Here is a 17301-nt window from a genome sequence, read left to right as displayed (position 1 = left end):
TTCTCGTTATGAGAAGTATGAGAAAGTTGCCCTCCGCAATATGGCGGCACCGTTGACGTACGCTCCAGCGGCCAATAGGGCGTCTAGGGCGTCTATGTATTTATTATGTCTATAGAGAGCCTAAGTCCCTCCCCTCCGCTTCCGGCTCATGGGACCTTATTTCGGAAAATATGTGTGGTAGTCAATGGCGAGAGATAACTTATCTTTTTATTCCGTCTGACCTGTGCCCTGAATTACACATATGATGTTTGTCAATTTAAAAGATAATTATGAAAGTCAAGAAAGGAGCAGTTTGTCATAAAACAGAAGAGTAACATTTAGTTTTATGTGAAAATCGCTCAATGAACTACATCTCCCGGGAAGCGAAACAACGAGCAAGATCTGTTGCTCGTATGTGTGCAGTCTGGTGCAAAACACTCAGGCATGACGGCGTAACGTTACAATTATAACGTAAGACTATAGAAAAAATGAAAGACGTTAGCTTCAGTAAAGAGAAAATGTGCGCCCAACAAAATTCATTGAGAGAAAATGTGCGCCTTTTGGGTTTGTAGTCTTTGTAATTACGTATTTTCACAGTCTTATACCTCAACAGTTTTACATAAAACTGCGACTTTCTTGACTTTAAAATGTATCTTTTAAATTGACAAACATATGTGTAATTATATGTGTAATTCAGGGCACAATTCAAACGAGATCAAAATATTTGTTGTCTCTCGCCATTGACTCCCATACAATATTTTTCCGAAATAAGGTCCCATGGTGGTCGACCGGAATGGGAGGGACTTAGGCTCTCTATGATCGTATCCAGTGTGTATAAGAATTAACTCACTTTATAGGATGCACGCACACATATAACACTCCAACTTGATCGACTTGCATTTCTTCTTCACACAACACTTTGCTGCGTCATTTTAAAAGGGAAACAAACAGGTCTTAAAGCACGCAAGCCGTTTATACATACGGTTAAAAACACAAACATCATCGTCGTGCACACATACCCTTACATTCTCAGCCTGGATGTTACCTTATTCCACACATTCTCAGCCTGGATGTTACCTTATTCCACACATTGTGACTTTTCTTAAGTAAAATGTTTAAATGTTTGGTAACCATAAGGATCTCTATAGCATTCTTCAAAACTGGCACCAAAAAAAAAAATAACAACAGCGAAACCAATTTTCAAACTAAATCAACAAAATCTAGTAATTTTATTTAGCATGCTAATATGGCCATTTTGATTAGGCCAGTCTGCATTCAAATATTTTATATAGGCTTTTTGCACATAGTATATTGTTTTAAATCTTGAATTGTGTTAAATTAACAAACAAATCAATAAATGAAAAATAGAAAATTGTGTTTTGGGGGGCTTAAAGATCAAAGTAGGGGTGAGAGAGGGTGAATGTGATTGGGATGCTTCTGATTAGTATTTTTCCTAACCCGGCTGATTAATTTAGCTTGAGATGACTAAAACTATTTTAACACAAAAACAACATGTTTTGTCTGGCAGAACTACAGTGATGTAAAAGGCATCTGATTAGAGAGAACCCAGGTGCATGAGTGCAGGCATCCTGCTTGCAGTCATGCTGGGTGCTTCAACAAACGTGTGTTCTTGCCCTTACAGCCCCTTCAATATTAGCACAGAATCTATTTTCATAGTAAGCCAAGTCATTTTGACTTTCTAATTTTTGATACACTAACTGAGCATGCTCTCAAATAGATTGTGTGAGGCACTTATTTGCCAATGCTGCAACACATATGCTGTATCACATATTGTGTGCAAACAGGAAAGTTTATCTACGATACTTTTATGTATGAATGGAGAGTGATAGCTGAATGGACAGGTGTGACTTAATGGCTTTGACAAAAGCTGATGGATTTTCCTATTTGGCAGAGCACTTACCTAATGGAGGGTTGAAAAGCTTCCTTATGGCAGTGCATTTACAAAGAAGAGTGATGTTTGCTCTCACTCCAGCAGTGCGTCTAAAGACCGTAAAGACCTTGTTGGCTTAAAAGCAACATGAGGTTTCACAAATATTCATTTTATGAGAGCCAAACCACAGGTAGAGCGTTTTTTAATGTGCAGGTCTCACTTAACCCATACAGAACATCTACATCAAAAATGTTGTAATTAAATGTATAACACACACACACACACACATACATATATATATATATATATATATATATATATATTAGTCAAACGATTTTAGGTTTTTAGATTTTCAGGTATATGTCTAACAGTAGTATTCAGGTAAGAAATACTACAGAAATTGAATATGAATGAACATAATATAGGTTCCCCTTCTGTTGGTCACTTCAACGTGTCTCGAAACCAACATATGGGATTAGTTCTTGGGAGTACCAATCACGTCTGAGAATATCAGAAAAGGCCAATGAAATTGGCGTGCAGAATTTGTATACCAGGACACACCCGTACACACAGGTATATAAGGTCGGCAGCATGCAGGCTGCACTTCACTTTTGTTCTACAGAGCCTAAGCAGCGTGTCTCTTTGTGAGAAGCAGCATTCCAGTCACCTCTACTGAAAATCCACTGGATATACGGCACGTTCGTCACTCTTCTCCTGTCTGCACAGATAAGTGTGAGATGATCCCCTGGGTGCTTCAGTGGTCTGAAACAGCACATTTCCTCCAAAAGAGCATACACGGAAGTTCGCGTCTTTTGCCGTTCCGTCTGTATCCTACTGAGTGCGGGCGATTCCTTTCCCCATCTGACGGACACGCTTGCTGTGTTCAGTGTTTGGATTGTGCCCACGATGAAGCAGCATGTGTGGGTGGCTCATGCTCTCACTCTCTTATGTCTTAAAAAAAAACCAGAGCCTTCACAGCTGCTTCCGGTCCTGGTCCTTCTACCTACGTAGGCCTCGTTGGCGGCGAGCACTGAGGACGATCTGGGGGGCAAAATGGCAGTGTTTCGCTGGGTAAATCCCCGCAAACCTCCAATTCCCCAGCACGCTCAGTTCCTGCGGTTGAGTTCCTGGATGTGTTTCCCCCAGTGAGCCTCATCGCGCACACTCTGTGCAAGGTAAGGGAGGATGAGGAACAAGTCCTAATGGTTGCACCTTACTGGCCCAACTAGACTTCCTCCACGTCTGGTCCCTGGACGGGACGAGGAGGAACTCAGGGGACTATCACCAGCAGTGATAGATACCATCTCTCAGGCTAGAGCTGAGAGCTCTACGCCCTGAAGTGGCACATTTTCACTGCATGGTGTTCCTCCGGAGGTGAGGACCCATGGAGATGTGGCCTCGGGTCAGTGCTTTCCTTCCTACAGCAGGGCCTCAAGAGGCACCTGTCTGCCTCCACTTTGAAAGTGTACGTGGCTGCAATAGCAGCTTACCACGACACTATGGATGGCAGGTCTTTAGGAAAGCACAACCCGATAGTTAGGTTCCTGAGAAGAGCTCGGAGGTTGAATCCCCCGAGACCACACCTCATCCCCTCTTGGGATCTTTCTCTGGTCCTGCAGGTCCTGCAGAAAGATCCGTTTAAGCCCTTGCAATCAGTGGACCTTAGTGCCCTCTTTATGAAGATGGCCCTCCTGATTGCGCTCACATCGCTAAAGAGGGTGGGGAACCTACAAGCCCTCTCAGTTAGTGATGTGCCTGGAATTCGGGCCGGCCTACTCTCACTGAGACCCCGGCCTGGATATGTGCCCAAAGTTCCCACTACCAAGCGGTGAACCTGCAAGCATTCCCTCCTGATGATGGTAACCCAGCCTTGTCCCTGTTGTGCGCGCTTTGCGCATATATCTGGACCCAACACAGAGTTTTACACAATCTGAACAGCCCTTTGTCTGCTTTGGCGGACAGCAGCAGAAGAAGAAGGCTGTCTCCTAACAGAGAATGGTCCAATGGATTGTGGAAGTCATTCTCTAGGCGTATCAGGCCCAAGGTGTGCCGTGCCCGCTGGGAGTGAGAGCTCACTCCACTCGCAGTGTCGCTGCCACTTCGGCCTTGGCACACAGTGCATCGCTTGCAGACATATGCAGAGCTGCGGGCTTGGCTACACCCTACACCTTCGTGAGATTCTATAATCTCTGAATGGAGCCAGTTTTATCTTGAGGTTTTTGGTGATACCAGATAAGTCTTGACAAACTGGCTGGGAGTAGTGCTTGCATTAGCGCCTTCCCCTTCTCCGAGGTGATAACGTGCGCTCTTCTAGCACCCTTGCGAAAGTTGAATTCGGCGGAGGTAGGTCTCTGGTTATCTTACTGACTGGCCATTGGGCTCTGGGAAGTTGAGAGTCTGCAATCAATACAACCTGATCAACTGCCAAGTTTGGTGTGATGTTCTGCCATTTCTGTCAAAGCTGAAGACTGGCTCTGTATTTTCTAAGGAACTGGGTCCAGAAGACTTGGCTGTGTCTGTATCAACGCCTCTCCTTGCTATGAAGCGTCTAAGGGCCAACAAAAAGGAATCTGCATCCATGCTGCATAACAAGTAGAGAAGTATGCATCTTGTAGTGATACATTTAAATATTATCTCTTTTCTTGCCGTCTGCCAATTCTGCCAATGTAGGGACCAAAACAATTAACTCCCGTGGACCAGAAATGATGATGGTCAATCCTCAGACGTGAGAGATACGAGACCGGTGCGTCGCGCAGGTGTCGCTCATTATCAATCACGCCATCGGCCTCATGCCATTCTCTCACTGCCCTCGGCCTCGTCCTGCTCGCCACAGGAACGTTGCCAGCCCACTGTCAAAGCCACCAGTTGCCAACAATGGTCTCATTTTGTCAATGAGATTCTTAGCCTGATGCTGAGACTGCAAGCAATTGTCCACATAGAAAGACTGCTGGATGGACTCAACTACATCTTCATTGCCCTCACTGTTATCTCTGACATGTCTCTGGAGGGCATATGTAGTGCATCCTGGATTAAAGGTGGTTCCAAATGGTAACACTCGCCATTCATATATGTCTGGGGTCCGATCTCTTTCCATGTCTCTCCAGAGAAAGCGGAGCAGTGGAAGGTCTTCAGGTAGCAGTCTGATCTGCTGAAACATGTCTCCACTAATGGCAACGCCATAGTCCTGAGTAGGACTCCCAACAGTGGTGGACTTAAGGTGTAGATTATTGTTTAGGCTCATTTGCTTGTAAGTGAAAGAGCAGGTAGCACCATCAACTGTAACACATATAGTTTTCTCCTCCAACATGGCAAGTGCAGCTTTACCCTGTATGGAGCAAACTACTTATTTCTCATTTCTTGGTGGAAATATGTTAAGCTGCCACTACCGCTCAGCATGTTGACTTAACTCTTGCATAGGAGAAAGGAATGTGGTGTGGAGGCATGAGCTTACATTTGAGGTTGCTAGAGAAAGATTGTTGGCCCTTAAATTGTACAGACAAGCAGTATGTGTACCGCTATAGGCCTGCCAAGCGGACCCATACAGATTGCGCAGTTTGGTGTGATCACCTGAGGATAATCCGATCCAATGAGTAGCAAAGGTTTGCTGCACTTTAGCGAACTCTAGCAAGGGGATGTCCCTGAGGTGTCCATGTTTTACACTTAGGTGTGACAGTGCAGATACCTCAAAGGAGAATGTGGTTCCTCTCAGCTGAACAAGTTTGTGTCTTATTGTTTGAAGTGTTGGACTGTTGGAGTGGTTGGACTGTTGGCTGTAGGTTATTCGCTGCCAGTGAGAATCATGGCAGACTTGGTTTGGGATGAGAAAGAGTTTTCTGTTCTTGTCGAAAGGGTTCTGTATGCACTGGCCCTGTTACACGTTGAGATATCTGAATGGCCTCAGCCTTCCTTTCCATCCACTCAGCAAATTCTGCCAATGTGTAAGTCCTGGAACTGCTGGTTGAGACCGTACTGTATGAATGAGTCTCTGTAGCTGACAGGCAGTTTGGTCAGTAGAGTGTCAACTTGGGAGCCACATTGCAAGAAATCACTCTCTTTCCCTGGTGAGAAGACTGCCAGCTTTGGTTTGGGTATGCCATAGGAGGACGCAAAGACCATTTCCATCAGTCCAGGTACCACAGGATTGACAGGATAACAATTCTGTGGTTGTGGTCCAGGCCAAGGAGTTGGTGGCAGAGGTAGTGGTTAATAAGGGTGTTGAGGATCCATCGCTGATTACGCTGGTACAGGCTGAACTGGGGCTGGCACCGTCTGCTGGTACTGTTGCTGCTGTGAGGCTGGCGCAAATTGTACAGCAACTAACTGACATTGGGGTTGCACATAAGAATGTGAACTGTACAGCAGCTAATTGATACAGTGGCTGCATGCGGGCTGGTGCAGGCTGCACTGGAGTCGGCTGATGCTGTGGCTGTACCTGAGGATAGGCAGGTTGAACAGGCTGAGCAACTGTGGGGGGGCATGAGTCTGATCGTCAGAGTTCAGCAAGGCCTCTGAGGCTGTAACCCTGGCAGTGAAGATACACTAGCTATATTAGGTGGCTGTATGATTGGTTGCGGTTGCTGCTGCTGATGCTGCATAGAGGACTCGTGGTAAAGTGTTTCCTCATATTGTGGGGATGGTGCCACAGTCACAGAGGGTTCTAATTCAGTGTTACTTAGTTCAATCTGAGGAAGACTCTTAGTGTCCAATAGCAGGAGATCTAGATGCAAAAGAAGCCTGTCTAGCACTGACCATTCTTACAGTATTTGAAGCTCTCTCATCTCACAGCTTAAATCTCTCTACCGGGCCTCTAAGTGATGCAGCTTTTCACTTTCAAAGTTTCTGTCCCTAGGAGCAGGAGTAATATAGCCCCTAATAGGTTTGCATGAGATATTTCCTCGAGCACCATCTGCTGGTGAAGGATGACCATGCCGGGGAGGTGGATAATCAAGCACATAATCCTCCAAGTAAGTGGGCACCTGCCGGGTACGACTTGGACATGGATCTGGCACATTGTTCTACCTCGTAGTAATCTCTGGATGTAGCCATAGCGGAGCTGATGTCCCGATCCGGCTCGAAAGACCAACTTGTGGGATATTCTGCACGTATTTGGATGGTTGGCAACTCAACTGGTCTGGACGGTTGGATGGTTGGATGGATGGCAATTCAACTGGCCTAATTCTTCGGTTAGAAAGAACTGCAGCTACTCCAGAGTGAATGTGGCCGATCTAAAAGTTTTATTAGGCCATAACATTCCAAGGCATAGACAGGTTTGCGTGGATATTCACATACATGTGGTTTGGAGTTATTAATGCACAGCAATACCACACAAGGAAAAACTGACTTTTAAGCAATGAACAAATAAGCCAGCAAACTCCATATAACTCTGCTACTGGACACTGCCGAAATGAAACTTTCTGCACATTCACCAGACAAGTCTGAACAAGTTTGACTTGCGCATGCGTGTGGAAGGGAATTTTGTACAACATCAGTAATGGTTTTTTTCTAAGGCATGTTTATAAAAGATCCTTAAATGCCCTAATTGAACTAAGGCCTAATCCCGGCTTAATCTAAACCCTGTCTGTGAAACAAGATATTGTTTATGACAATATTCCTTACAAACTTTCATTCCATATATCTATCTATATCTATATACGTATATATACATTCTGTCAATGAACTGCCTATTACTTCTGCACATGTGGTGGACCATAGTAGAGAGTAGTTGAGAGGTGCTGAACACTGATGATCTGGACTTGTTCTTGTAGCTGCCTGCTGGCTGGCACATGGAGCTGGACTGGAGGGAATCCCAAGAAAGACTGCTCTATCCCCTTGGGGAATTCTGAATAGAGTGGAATTCATCCATTCATTTCAGGCAAAGGGCCCCAGGCAACATTATGTTGCTTTGGTTTATCCCAGAATCTTTGGTTATTGCCTCCTCCTTATGGTAGCTTCCAAGCAACCCCTCCTCCTTGTGCTCTGCTGACAGTGGCTCAGCATCGCTTGAAACAAAGACATGAAAATGACAAGATACATCAGTAATCTTGGCCACTGTATCCTGGTTTAATTGTGCTCTAGTTTTCCTGACTGTGGAAAGAGAGAGGCAAATGATCCCCCAGGAGGCAATGAATGGAACTCAACAATGCAGGAATGCAAGCCTGTGTGTGTGTGTGTGTGTGTGTGTGTGTGTGTGTGTGTGTGTGTGTGTGTGTGTGTGTGCGTGTGTGTGTGTGTGTGTGTGTGTGTGTGTGTGTGTGTGTGTGTGTGTGTGTGTGTGTGTGTGTGTGTGTGTGTGTGTGTGCGTGTGTGTGTGTGTGCACCAGACAGTGTGTATTTTTGTTGGTGTGCATATGTCTGTGTTTGAGTGAACAACAGGAGCGAGATTTGGAAGCCGATTTCCAGTTCCTATAGCAACCATGATGTAAGCGGAGAGGGGCAACTGCGCCCCATTTCTCTCTATCTCTCCCCCTCACTCTCCCTTTCTCTCCCTCTCCCCCTCGAAAAAACAGACAGCCCTGCACATAGGAAGCCTGGGTGTAGAAGATAGGGAAGTCATCCTCATTTTTGCTGGAATATAAGGCATTTTTTCTTGAATTTATTTTCTTTTTATGTTAGAGAAGATTCGAACGCTGTTCAGTAACATGTACGTTTCAATCTTGGGAGAGAAAGGTCTGCTTGACATGTCTGCCAAGAAAATTATTCAGTGCCAGAGGCAGTGTCAATTGGTGTATGGCTATTCTCAGATGAAGTCCCTGTAGAGAGCGCCTTTGTGAACTTTATTGCTTTTGGATTTTTTGAAAAGGATAAAACTGTAAGTCATTTTAAAACTTTGTTATATGTGAAATATGTCATGTTTAAATACTGCATTTATAATAAAATCTCTAAATTGTTCTATGTGGTTACATGTTATATTTTTTGTTACTTTTTATAATTTATTATTATTTTTTGTTAGATTAAACTATTTAATATTATTCTTTTGTGCAACTTCTAACACCTGGAACAAACTGAAATAAAATGTGTTTTTAATTTAAATTGTTCACTCATTCCAACTTTGCTGGACTGCAGCTTATGCATCATGCTAACTCTAAAATAAGTTATTATCCCAGACCTTTTTCACACATTAGTGAACAAATTTTTCAGAAATTGAGAAAAAGTTGATACGTTTAAACGTGTCTCATAATCTCAGTATAGATTTTAGTATATATTTACATTATTTTGGGTAAACCTCAAACGTAACCACACTGGCTAAAATGGTTACTGACATCTTGATCAAGTTTATCGTGTTGTGAGATTGGTCACCATGTGCTTCAAAATAAGAGATCATTAGTCATTTCATTAAATGTTTCATCTTTTGCTCTGTATTCTTTTTTAAGGGTAAGTCCCAGTCACCTCTAATGAGGTCTGCCCTTTCACTGTGCTTAGTGACCCCAGAAGCAGCGGCATGGAGAACCGGCGCTGCCAGCTCCCTCAACAGCCCAATGCCCAGGCCCAAGAGGCCTCGACTGGGCCCCAGTCCTCCATGGCTCAGTCCCCTTTACTGTCAGGAGCCTCCTCCCTCATCTCACTTACCCAGACAGAGGAGTTCTTTGACCTGATAGCCAGTTCCCAGAGCCGCAGACTGGATGACCAGAGAGCCAGTATAGGGGACCGACTGGGCATCAGGATAGCACAGAACAATGTGGAACACTTGTGTGAGGCATGTAGTTCACACGAACCTAGTGACGAGTTTTTCAACATGGTCATAAAGTATCAGGTAACGATAGTAATTGAAATTCAATATCAAATACAAGATGTACAAATGTGTCCACTTACATTCCTCAGAATTCCTCTGTTTGCATGTTGTGAACTTTATCACCTCTCCCCTCCTCCAGTCCTCCAGAATCAATGATCAGAGGTGCTCTTTGCCCCCAGCGCCAGACCCAGATGAAGACTTCTTCAGCCTAATTCAGAGAGTGCAATCCAAACGAATGGATGAACAACGGGTTTCTTTTCACTCTGATGAAAAGGATGAAACAGACTTAAATCATAAGTCCAAAACCTCTGAGGGCTCAAGCTAGAGACTGTGGCATTTCTGATGTGACTTCCACAAAATTCTTCTGCAAACTCTGACTCTCTGGCTGCACATTTTGTGAGATCTTCCACAGATGGGGTTAGTTGGGAGTAATATAGATTTATTTTAATTAGTAGGATGTTGAATGTTTTCATATTTTTGCAGTCAATTTACCCTAAGGTCACGGTGAGTCCAAATGTGGCCTCGGGATGTGATTCAAAGGGAATGGAAACACTCACCTGTTTGTATGTTCCAATAATTGTTCTTTCACAAAAATGTTTGTGCAGATTTCAAGTAAAACAACACCATGGCAAATTATTAACACACTGATGCTTTCCAAGGATAATATTACTAACTGTCACACAACACAATATAAATCGGTGTGACAAACAAAGGCAGCGCATAATCCTCAAGCAGGTGTGTATTCATTTAACTCAAGTGGAAAGTGAGTTTCAGCATACACTGAATATGAATGTACTGATTCCCAACAGATGGGAGCAGTTATATTAAAGTTATATGGCTCATGTATCAGTTCATTCGGTGGTCTAATTCTGCTGATAAGTAATATAACTAATACTAATCGTAATAGATTTCCTTTAGAATATTTAAGACAGGCTAAATCCATCTTTAATATTAAAAGGTGCATAGTCTGTGAAAAGTGGATAGACTCATTTCAAGGTGCACTGTTTAACATGGATTTTTGTTTCATTGGAATAAAAATGATGTTTCAGTATGATTTCAGTATGTCTTTACATTTTTTATGGTTATTTTTACTACAGCAAAATCATAATGAATTAAGGATCTCCTCCTCAAAATCTTGGTGTTTACGAAATTAAGGAATTATTGATAATCTGCGCCACTAGTGGCACCAAAAGCAAACATATTCTGTTTATTTGAGCAGACATAAGACTGGTCTAACTTGTGAGTTTGGGGTGGGTTTATTTTCATTTGAAGCTTGTTTGAAAACAGTAATTTTTGTACGGAGCCCTGCACATGAAAAGAAAAATTATTTGTGGCCACATTTTATTAATTATTCCCCTTAGTTGAATCGTTCTTTTTAAAGGGATAGTTCACCCAAACAAATATTCTGTCATCATTTACACACCCTTGAGTTGTTCTAAACCTGTATGTGTTTCTTTGTTCTGTTAAACACAAAAGAAGATATTTTGAACAATGTTGGTAACCGTTGCTAGCCCCCATTGACTTCCATAGAAAAAAATATAGGCCTACTATGAAAGTCATTGGGGGGCAGCAACTGTTTGGTTACCAAAATCCTTCAAAATATCTTGTGCTCAACAGAAGAAAGAAACTCATACAGATTTAGAACAACTTGAGGGTAAAGAGCCCCTAATGGGGGGGAACGCAAAACATTTGCGAGAGAACCCAAAAACGTTGACTTATTTTTCCTCCCATCTCATTTTTTTTCCCACCACCATGTCCCCTTAGGGGCTCCGTATGATGGTAAGTAGCCTAATGATAACAAAATTTTTTATTTTTGGGTCAACTATCCCTTTCATTCGTGGCCACATTGTTCGCACATCGTTCCATAATTTAGTTTAATTGTGGCCGCGATTTAACTCAAACCGAGGCAACGATTTAGTAAGCTACAACTTGGCCTACTACAAATAATTTGTTCCCTCTACTGATTCCCTCGGTTTAGGTAAATCGCGGGATTTACCTAAAACGAGAGAATCAGTAGAGGGAACAAATTCTTTGATGATTTCTCAATGTCATTATTTTTCACTTGTTTAAAGATTTAGCCTACTACTTCTCATAAATATAGGCTGGCCTATCCCAACAACATTGGTTTGTTTAAATTCCCCCAGTAGTCAATAATTGTATCCCTTAAAACTCACCTTTGATCACCAAAATTACATATTTAAATGTTTTTTTCCTGTGAAAAAAAAATTATTCATGCCTCAGGGTACATTTACATGTCAACGATATGCTTAAAACGTAGAAGTTTTTCCTTTGAGTTTTCTGCATACAGACGACGCAATTTTCAAAACGATCCCCATTCACAAGGATCTGCGAAAACGACTAAAAACGCTGTATTCTGCTGCCATTAGATGGGGATGAAACACTATAGATTGAACACGTAATACGCATGTGCATGACGTCATCATTTTCAGAGATTCGCATTTTCGTTGCTTACACAGAGACCGTTTTCGAAAACTTGCACTTTGAAACCCCTTTTCAAAAGAAACCGCTCCGATATCTCCGCCTCGCTGCGCTCGGTGGACGGAGCCGCCAAAAAAGGTTATTCAGCCATGCCGCCCGTTGAGGACTTGGTCGCCGCCCACCTCTGCCCGCCCTCTGCTAGATGGCGCTCTTCCCCCACGCTTCCTTCGAAAGCTTGCAGAGCGACCTCGAGCTTTCATGCTCGCGCCTATGCCGCCGCCGGTCAGGCCGCCGCGGCGCTGCATTCTATGTCTGTCCTCCAAGTGCTACAGAGCGATATTCTCCGTGAGTGGGCCGAGAGCGGTAGAACCCCCCCCTCCGCTGTCACGGATCTGAGAAGTGCTACGGACCTCGCCCTTCGCGCCACTAAAGCCGCCGCACAAGCTCTGGGGAGATGCATGGCCAGCCTTTGTGTATCCAAGAGACACTTATGGCTCACGCTCGCCGACATGGGAGATTCTGAGCGCGCCGCGTTTCTTAACGCGCCCCTCTCCCCGACGGGCCTTTTTGGATCTGCTGTCACGGGGATCGTCGATCGCTTTTCCGAGGTCCAGAAAGCCACTCAGGCCATGAATTTGTTTCTGCCCCGCCGCGCTAGCTCTTCCGCAGGCCGCTCTCGCGAGCCTCCTGCCAGAGCCCCACCACAGCGCCCTCCTCCGCAGACTCAAACAGCCCAGCGCAGACAGGGCGGCCGCCCTCGCTCTCGCTCTGACAGCCGCCGCAGACCGCCGCCCCCACGGGGTCCGCGACCCAAGATCACGCTGAAGCCTCATCATCAGAAGTCTGCCTAGCACAGTTAAGAAAACGACGGCGCTCTCCCGCTGCGGCCGGACCGCCGTCAAAGCTTCACCCTCTGCCAGTCCCCGTTGTTTCGCCGACTGCTGTAGTGTTTACCGCCACAAACAAGCCGGTGTCCCAGCCCACTTTCGCGGGACAAAAAGCCGTTTTTACGGCTACCCAGAGAAATCTCAAAAAGAGAAAATATGCCAGTTGTGTAGAAAATGTGCCCACAATCATGTGTTCACCCATACACACAAGCATAACATATCCCGTGTCTCTCTCAGAGCCCCCCCACATGAAGCGGGCACAGCCCGCTCTAGTATCAGAGAACATAAACACGCCCACGAGCTCATGCGCGTGTCCCCTCTCTGCTCGCTCTGTTTCACGGCCCATAGACTCCTCTCTGAGTGTAAGTCCCGTTGCCACACACATTCAAAGCGCGCCCACACACTGTGTCCAGCCCGCTATGTGCAGCAATCAGGGCGATATAGCCATTCGGCCACTAGCCGCATGCTCCAAAGCGTGGGAAGCCATTCCAGGCATTTCCCCGTGGGTGCTAAGCATTATAAAGAACGGCTATCTGCTACAGTTTCGCCGCCGCCCGCCTCGTTCGCGCGCTCGGCTCGAATCTACTGTCAGCCCGCTGGCCGCCAACACGCTCCGCTCAGAAATTGCGACGCTGTTGCAAAAGGGCGCTATAGAGAGAGTCCCGCCATCTATGACCGAGTCGGGGTTTTACGGCCATTATTTTCTGGTTCCCAAGAAAGACGGCGGCCTCAGACCGATTTTAGATCTCAGGTTTTTGAACAAAGTGCTCATGAAGAGACCGTTCAAGATGCTCACTATCAGGAAACTCCTCGCGCAGGTGCGCCAGGGGGACTGGTTCATCTCTCTAGCCCTGAAAGACGCCTATTTTCAGATCCAGATAAATCCCCGTCACAGGCCATTCTTACGTTTCGCCTTCGAGGGTCATGTTTATCAATACGCCGTTCTCCCGTTCGGCTTATCCCTGGCGCCCCGTACCTTCACGAAGTGTATGGATACGGCGCTCGCCCCCCTGCGGAGCCAGGGGCTGCGCATATTGAATTATCTGGACGACTGGCTGATTTTGGCTCAATCACGGACGGAGCTTCTGTCGCACCGCGCAGTTCTCCTCGACCATCTGAAAACGCTGGGCCTCTCTGTCAACTGGACAAAGAGCTCCCTTCAACCCAGTCAATCGATTTCCTTCCTAGGAATAGATTTGAACTCGGTCACAATGTCGGCTCGCCTGTCTACACAGCGCGCGCGCAGTGTTCAGCGACTAGCCGCCTCTTTTCAGATGGGCACCCGCACACCTCTGAAAACTTTTCAGAGGATGCTGGGCTACATGGCCTCAGCCTCCGCTGTGCTTCAGCTGGGCCTTCTGCACATGCGCCCGCTTCAGCTCTGGTTAAAAAGCCGTGTACCCCACCGCGCGTGGAACACGGGCCGCCAGCTGATCAGGGTTACGCAGACATGTCTCACGGCACTGCAGCCATGGACAGTAGCAGAATGGTTTCGGCGAGGCGTCACGATGGGGACCTTTTCCCGCCGAAAGGTCATCTCGACAGACGCATCCAACACGGGTTGGGGTGCGGTCTGCGAGGGCTCACCGGCCTTCGGCCATTGGTCGACTCAGGAAAGCCCCTTGCACATAAACTGTCTGGAAATGCTTGCGGTCGAGAACGCGCTCTCACGCTTCCTCCCGCTCATTCGGGGACACCACGTCCTGATCCGTTCAGACAACATGGCTGTGGTCTCCTATCTCAACCGTCAGGGCGGTGTCAGATCCAGGAATCTCTTCCTGCTGACACACCGCATTCTAGTTTGGTCTCAGAGCCGCCTGCTCTCGCTCAGAGCGACGCATGTGCCGGGCCATCTGAACGACGGTCCAGACATACTGTCCAGGAACCTCATCTCCACAGGAGAATGGTCCCTGAACACACAAACGGTCCAAATACTGTGGCGGCTATTCGGCAGAGCAGAAGTGGACCACTTCGCGTCAGAGGAGAACGCTCACTGCCCAATATTTTTTTCAAGGAGCGAGGACGCGCTAGCCCAGGAATGGCCTCGCCGCCCGCTTTATGCATTCCCTCCGATCGCTCTGCTACCGCAGGTAATTCAGAGGATCAGGGACACACGCCACTCGGTGCTCCTCATAGCCCCGCGCTGGGAGAGTCAGACTTGGGTTCCGGAGCTCACGCAGCTGTCACAGACAGCCCCGTGGCCCATCCCAGTCAGAGCAGATCTCCTCTCTCAAGCTCGCGGCACGATCTGGCACCCCCATCCACAGCGCTGGGCGCTCCATGCATGGGTGATCAACGACTATTCGTCGATTTGCCAGAGGGAGTAAGAAACACTATCATACAGGCTAGAGCACCTTCCACGAGAAGGCTCTATGCGTCTAAATGGTCTGTGTTCTCAAAATGGTGCACCGACAAAAATCTGGACCCACGGTCGTGCGAGGTGCCGTCTTTGCTTGTTTTCCTTCAAGAGATGCTGGACAAGGGCAGGTCCCCCTCCACTCTCAAGGTTTACGTGGCAGCCGTCGCGGCGTTCACTGAACCCCGACGCGCTCAGTCCCTGGGCAAAGACAGGTTAGTCATCCGCTTCCTCAGGGGAGCTAAGAGGATGAACCCTCCGCGCCCCCATTCGGTTCCTATCTGGGATCTTTCTATAGTTCTCGAAGCTATGAAAGCACCCCCGTTCGAACCGCTCGAGTCTGTGGACCTAAAATACCTCTCGCTCAAAACCGTTTTTCTGACGGCTCTGTCCTCAGTAAAACGCGTGGGGGCTCTTTACGCGCTCTCATCCAGCGCCGCGTGTCTTGAGTTTGGACCGAATGATTCTGTCGTCATTCTCAAACCTAGGCATGGCTATGTCCCGAAGGCGATTGGTACCCCGTTCAGGGCTCAGATTATTTCCCTATCAGCTCTACCTTCATCCGATAGTGAGCGCGACGCCAATCTCCTCTGCCCGGTGCGGGCCCTGAGATTGTACACTACGCGCGCTGCCGCGTTCAGACGCGCTGACCAGCTTTTCGTGTCGTTTGGGGGGCGCACCAAGGGTCTGGCCGCCTCAAAACAGACGCTGTCTAGATGGATAGTGGACGCGATTGCCTCTGCTTACGCATCTAAATGCCTGCCCTGCCCTCTGGGCATCAGGGCTCACTCCACTAGAGGCATGGCCTCATCGTGGGCATGGTCCTGTGGAATTTCCATTCATGACATTTGTGTGGCCGCGGGATGGGCCTCCCCGTCCACCTTTGTCAGATTTTACAACTTGGAAGTTCCCGCCTTGCAGGCAAAAGTACTAGCCGTCTAACGATCAGCTCCCTAAGAAGCTGCATTACTGGGAGTCCCTCACACAACCGGTTCGCCCCTTGTGCTCCCCTTAGATGCTTATGTATACACTTCATGTGCCCGCTCTGCCGGCCTCATATTACATTCACTCCACGTTAAGAATCCCCCGGTATCTCCCCGGGATTCATGAGTGGATTCATAGCGCGCACGGCGTTGACCAGGTGTTCCCGCAGCGTAAGCTAGCTTACGCAATACGAGAGAACCTCTCGTAAGAGAACGAATCGGTTACCTAACGTAACCTCGGTTCTCTCTAGATGAGGGAACGAGTATTGCGTTCCCGGCCGTGCTTGCGCTACTAGCGTTTCGCTTCACGCTGAAATAAATCAACATATAAGCCTGGGAGAGACTGTTATATACACCATAGCCACGCCCATTCTGGCGGGCCATGACGCAATGAGCGCGCGGGCGCTTCTCATTGGCAGCGGGTTCAGCCCCGCTCTCCCATAGGCTTAAGCAGTTCTCTCTGAGCGAACCAATGAGCCGCTAGCTAGCCTGCTCAAGGTCTGCCGCAGAGGAACTGCGTTGTCAATGGATACAAATTATGAAATAATTTTTTGGCTACAAATTCTCAGCAAAGATGAATCTTTCCCGCAGCGTAAGCTAGCTTACGCAATACTCGTTCCCTCATCTAGAGAGAACCGAGGTTACGTTAGGTAACCGATTCGTTTTAAGGAGAAAATACTCAACAGTTGTGTTGACTTATGAATTTGCACATGTTTTGTAGCATATTAAAAACACCACATAGACATAGCCTAAACAACATTAAAAACTTGATTTTCACCACAGGGGATTTTTAAATAATCAGGAAGCTTTAAAAAAACTAACTTTGCTGGGTTAAGCTATATTTTATCAAATTAGATTAAAAAAAAGTATCTCATCAAACACATTGAGAAAAAAATTTGTTATTGTGGCATCTGATAACCCTTTTTTGTACTGCGGTAGCCTATAGCTACAAAGATGGACTACTCGATATCGATTATTAGACCATTACTCGCGACTACGCGGCGTTGCTAAGTGTCACTTTGAGTTCAGCATGAGTG

At 46.5% G+C, this 17301-nt stretch overlaps 1 protein-coding gene across 2 annotated transcripts; it reads left to right on the top strand.

The window, feature by feature from the left end:
• The first annotated feature begins 7672 nt into the window (after positions 1 to 7672).
• gpsm1a (G protein signaling modulator 1a) lies at positions 7673 to 10653 on the top strand. Of its 2 annotated transcripts, none has more exons than XM_056236772.1 (3): positions 7673 to 8678; positions 9290 to 9620; positions 9739 to 10653. In XM_056236772.1, exons 2-3 carry the CDS (start codon positions 9309 to 9311, stop codon positions 9922 to 9924), a joined length of 498 nt encoding a protein of 165 aa, XP_056092747.1. In that variant the 5' UTR covers positions 7673 to 8678; positions 9290 to 9308; the 3' UTR covers positions 9925 to 10653. The 2 variants fall into 2 exon arrangements, with proteins under 2 accessions (XP_056092747.1, XP_056092738.1); XM_056236763.1 differs by having other exon boundaries at positions 7676 to 8678; positions 9241 to 9620.
• Positions 10654 to 17301: the final 6648 nt, after the last annotated feature.

The sequence above is a fragment of the Rhinichthys klamathensis genome, unplaced genomic scaffold, assembly GCF_029890125.1.
Source record: "Rhinichthys klamathensis goyatoka isolate OS25496 unplaced genomic scaffold, OSU_Roscu_1.1 h1tg000019l_1, whole genome shotgun sequence".
In the NCBI taxonomy this organism is placed as follows: Eukaryota; Metazoa; Chordata; class Actinopteri; order Cypriniformes; family Leuciscidae; genus Rhinichthys; species Rhinichthys klamathensis.
This window is presented reverse-complemented; position numbering and strand designations above follow the sequence as displayed.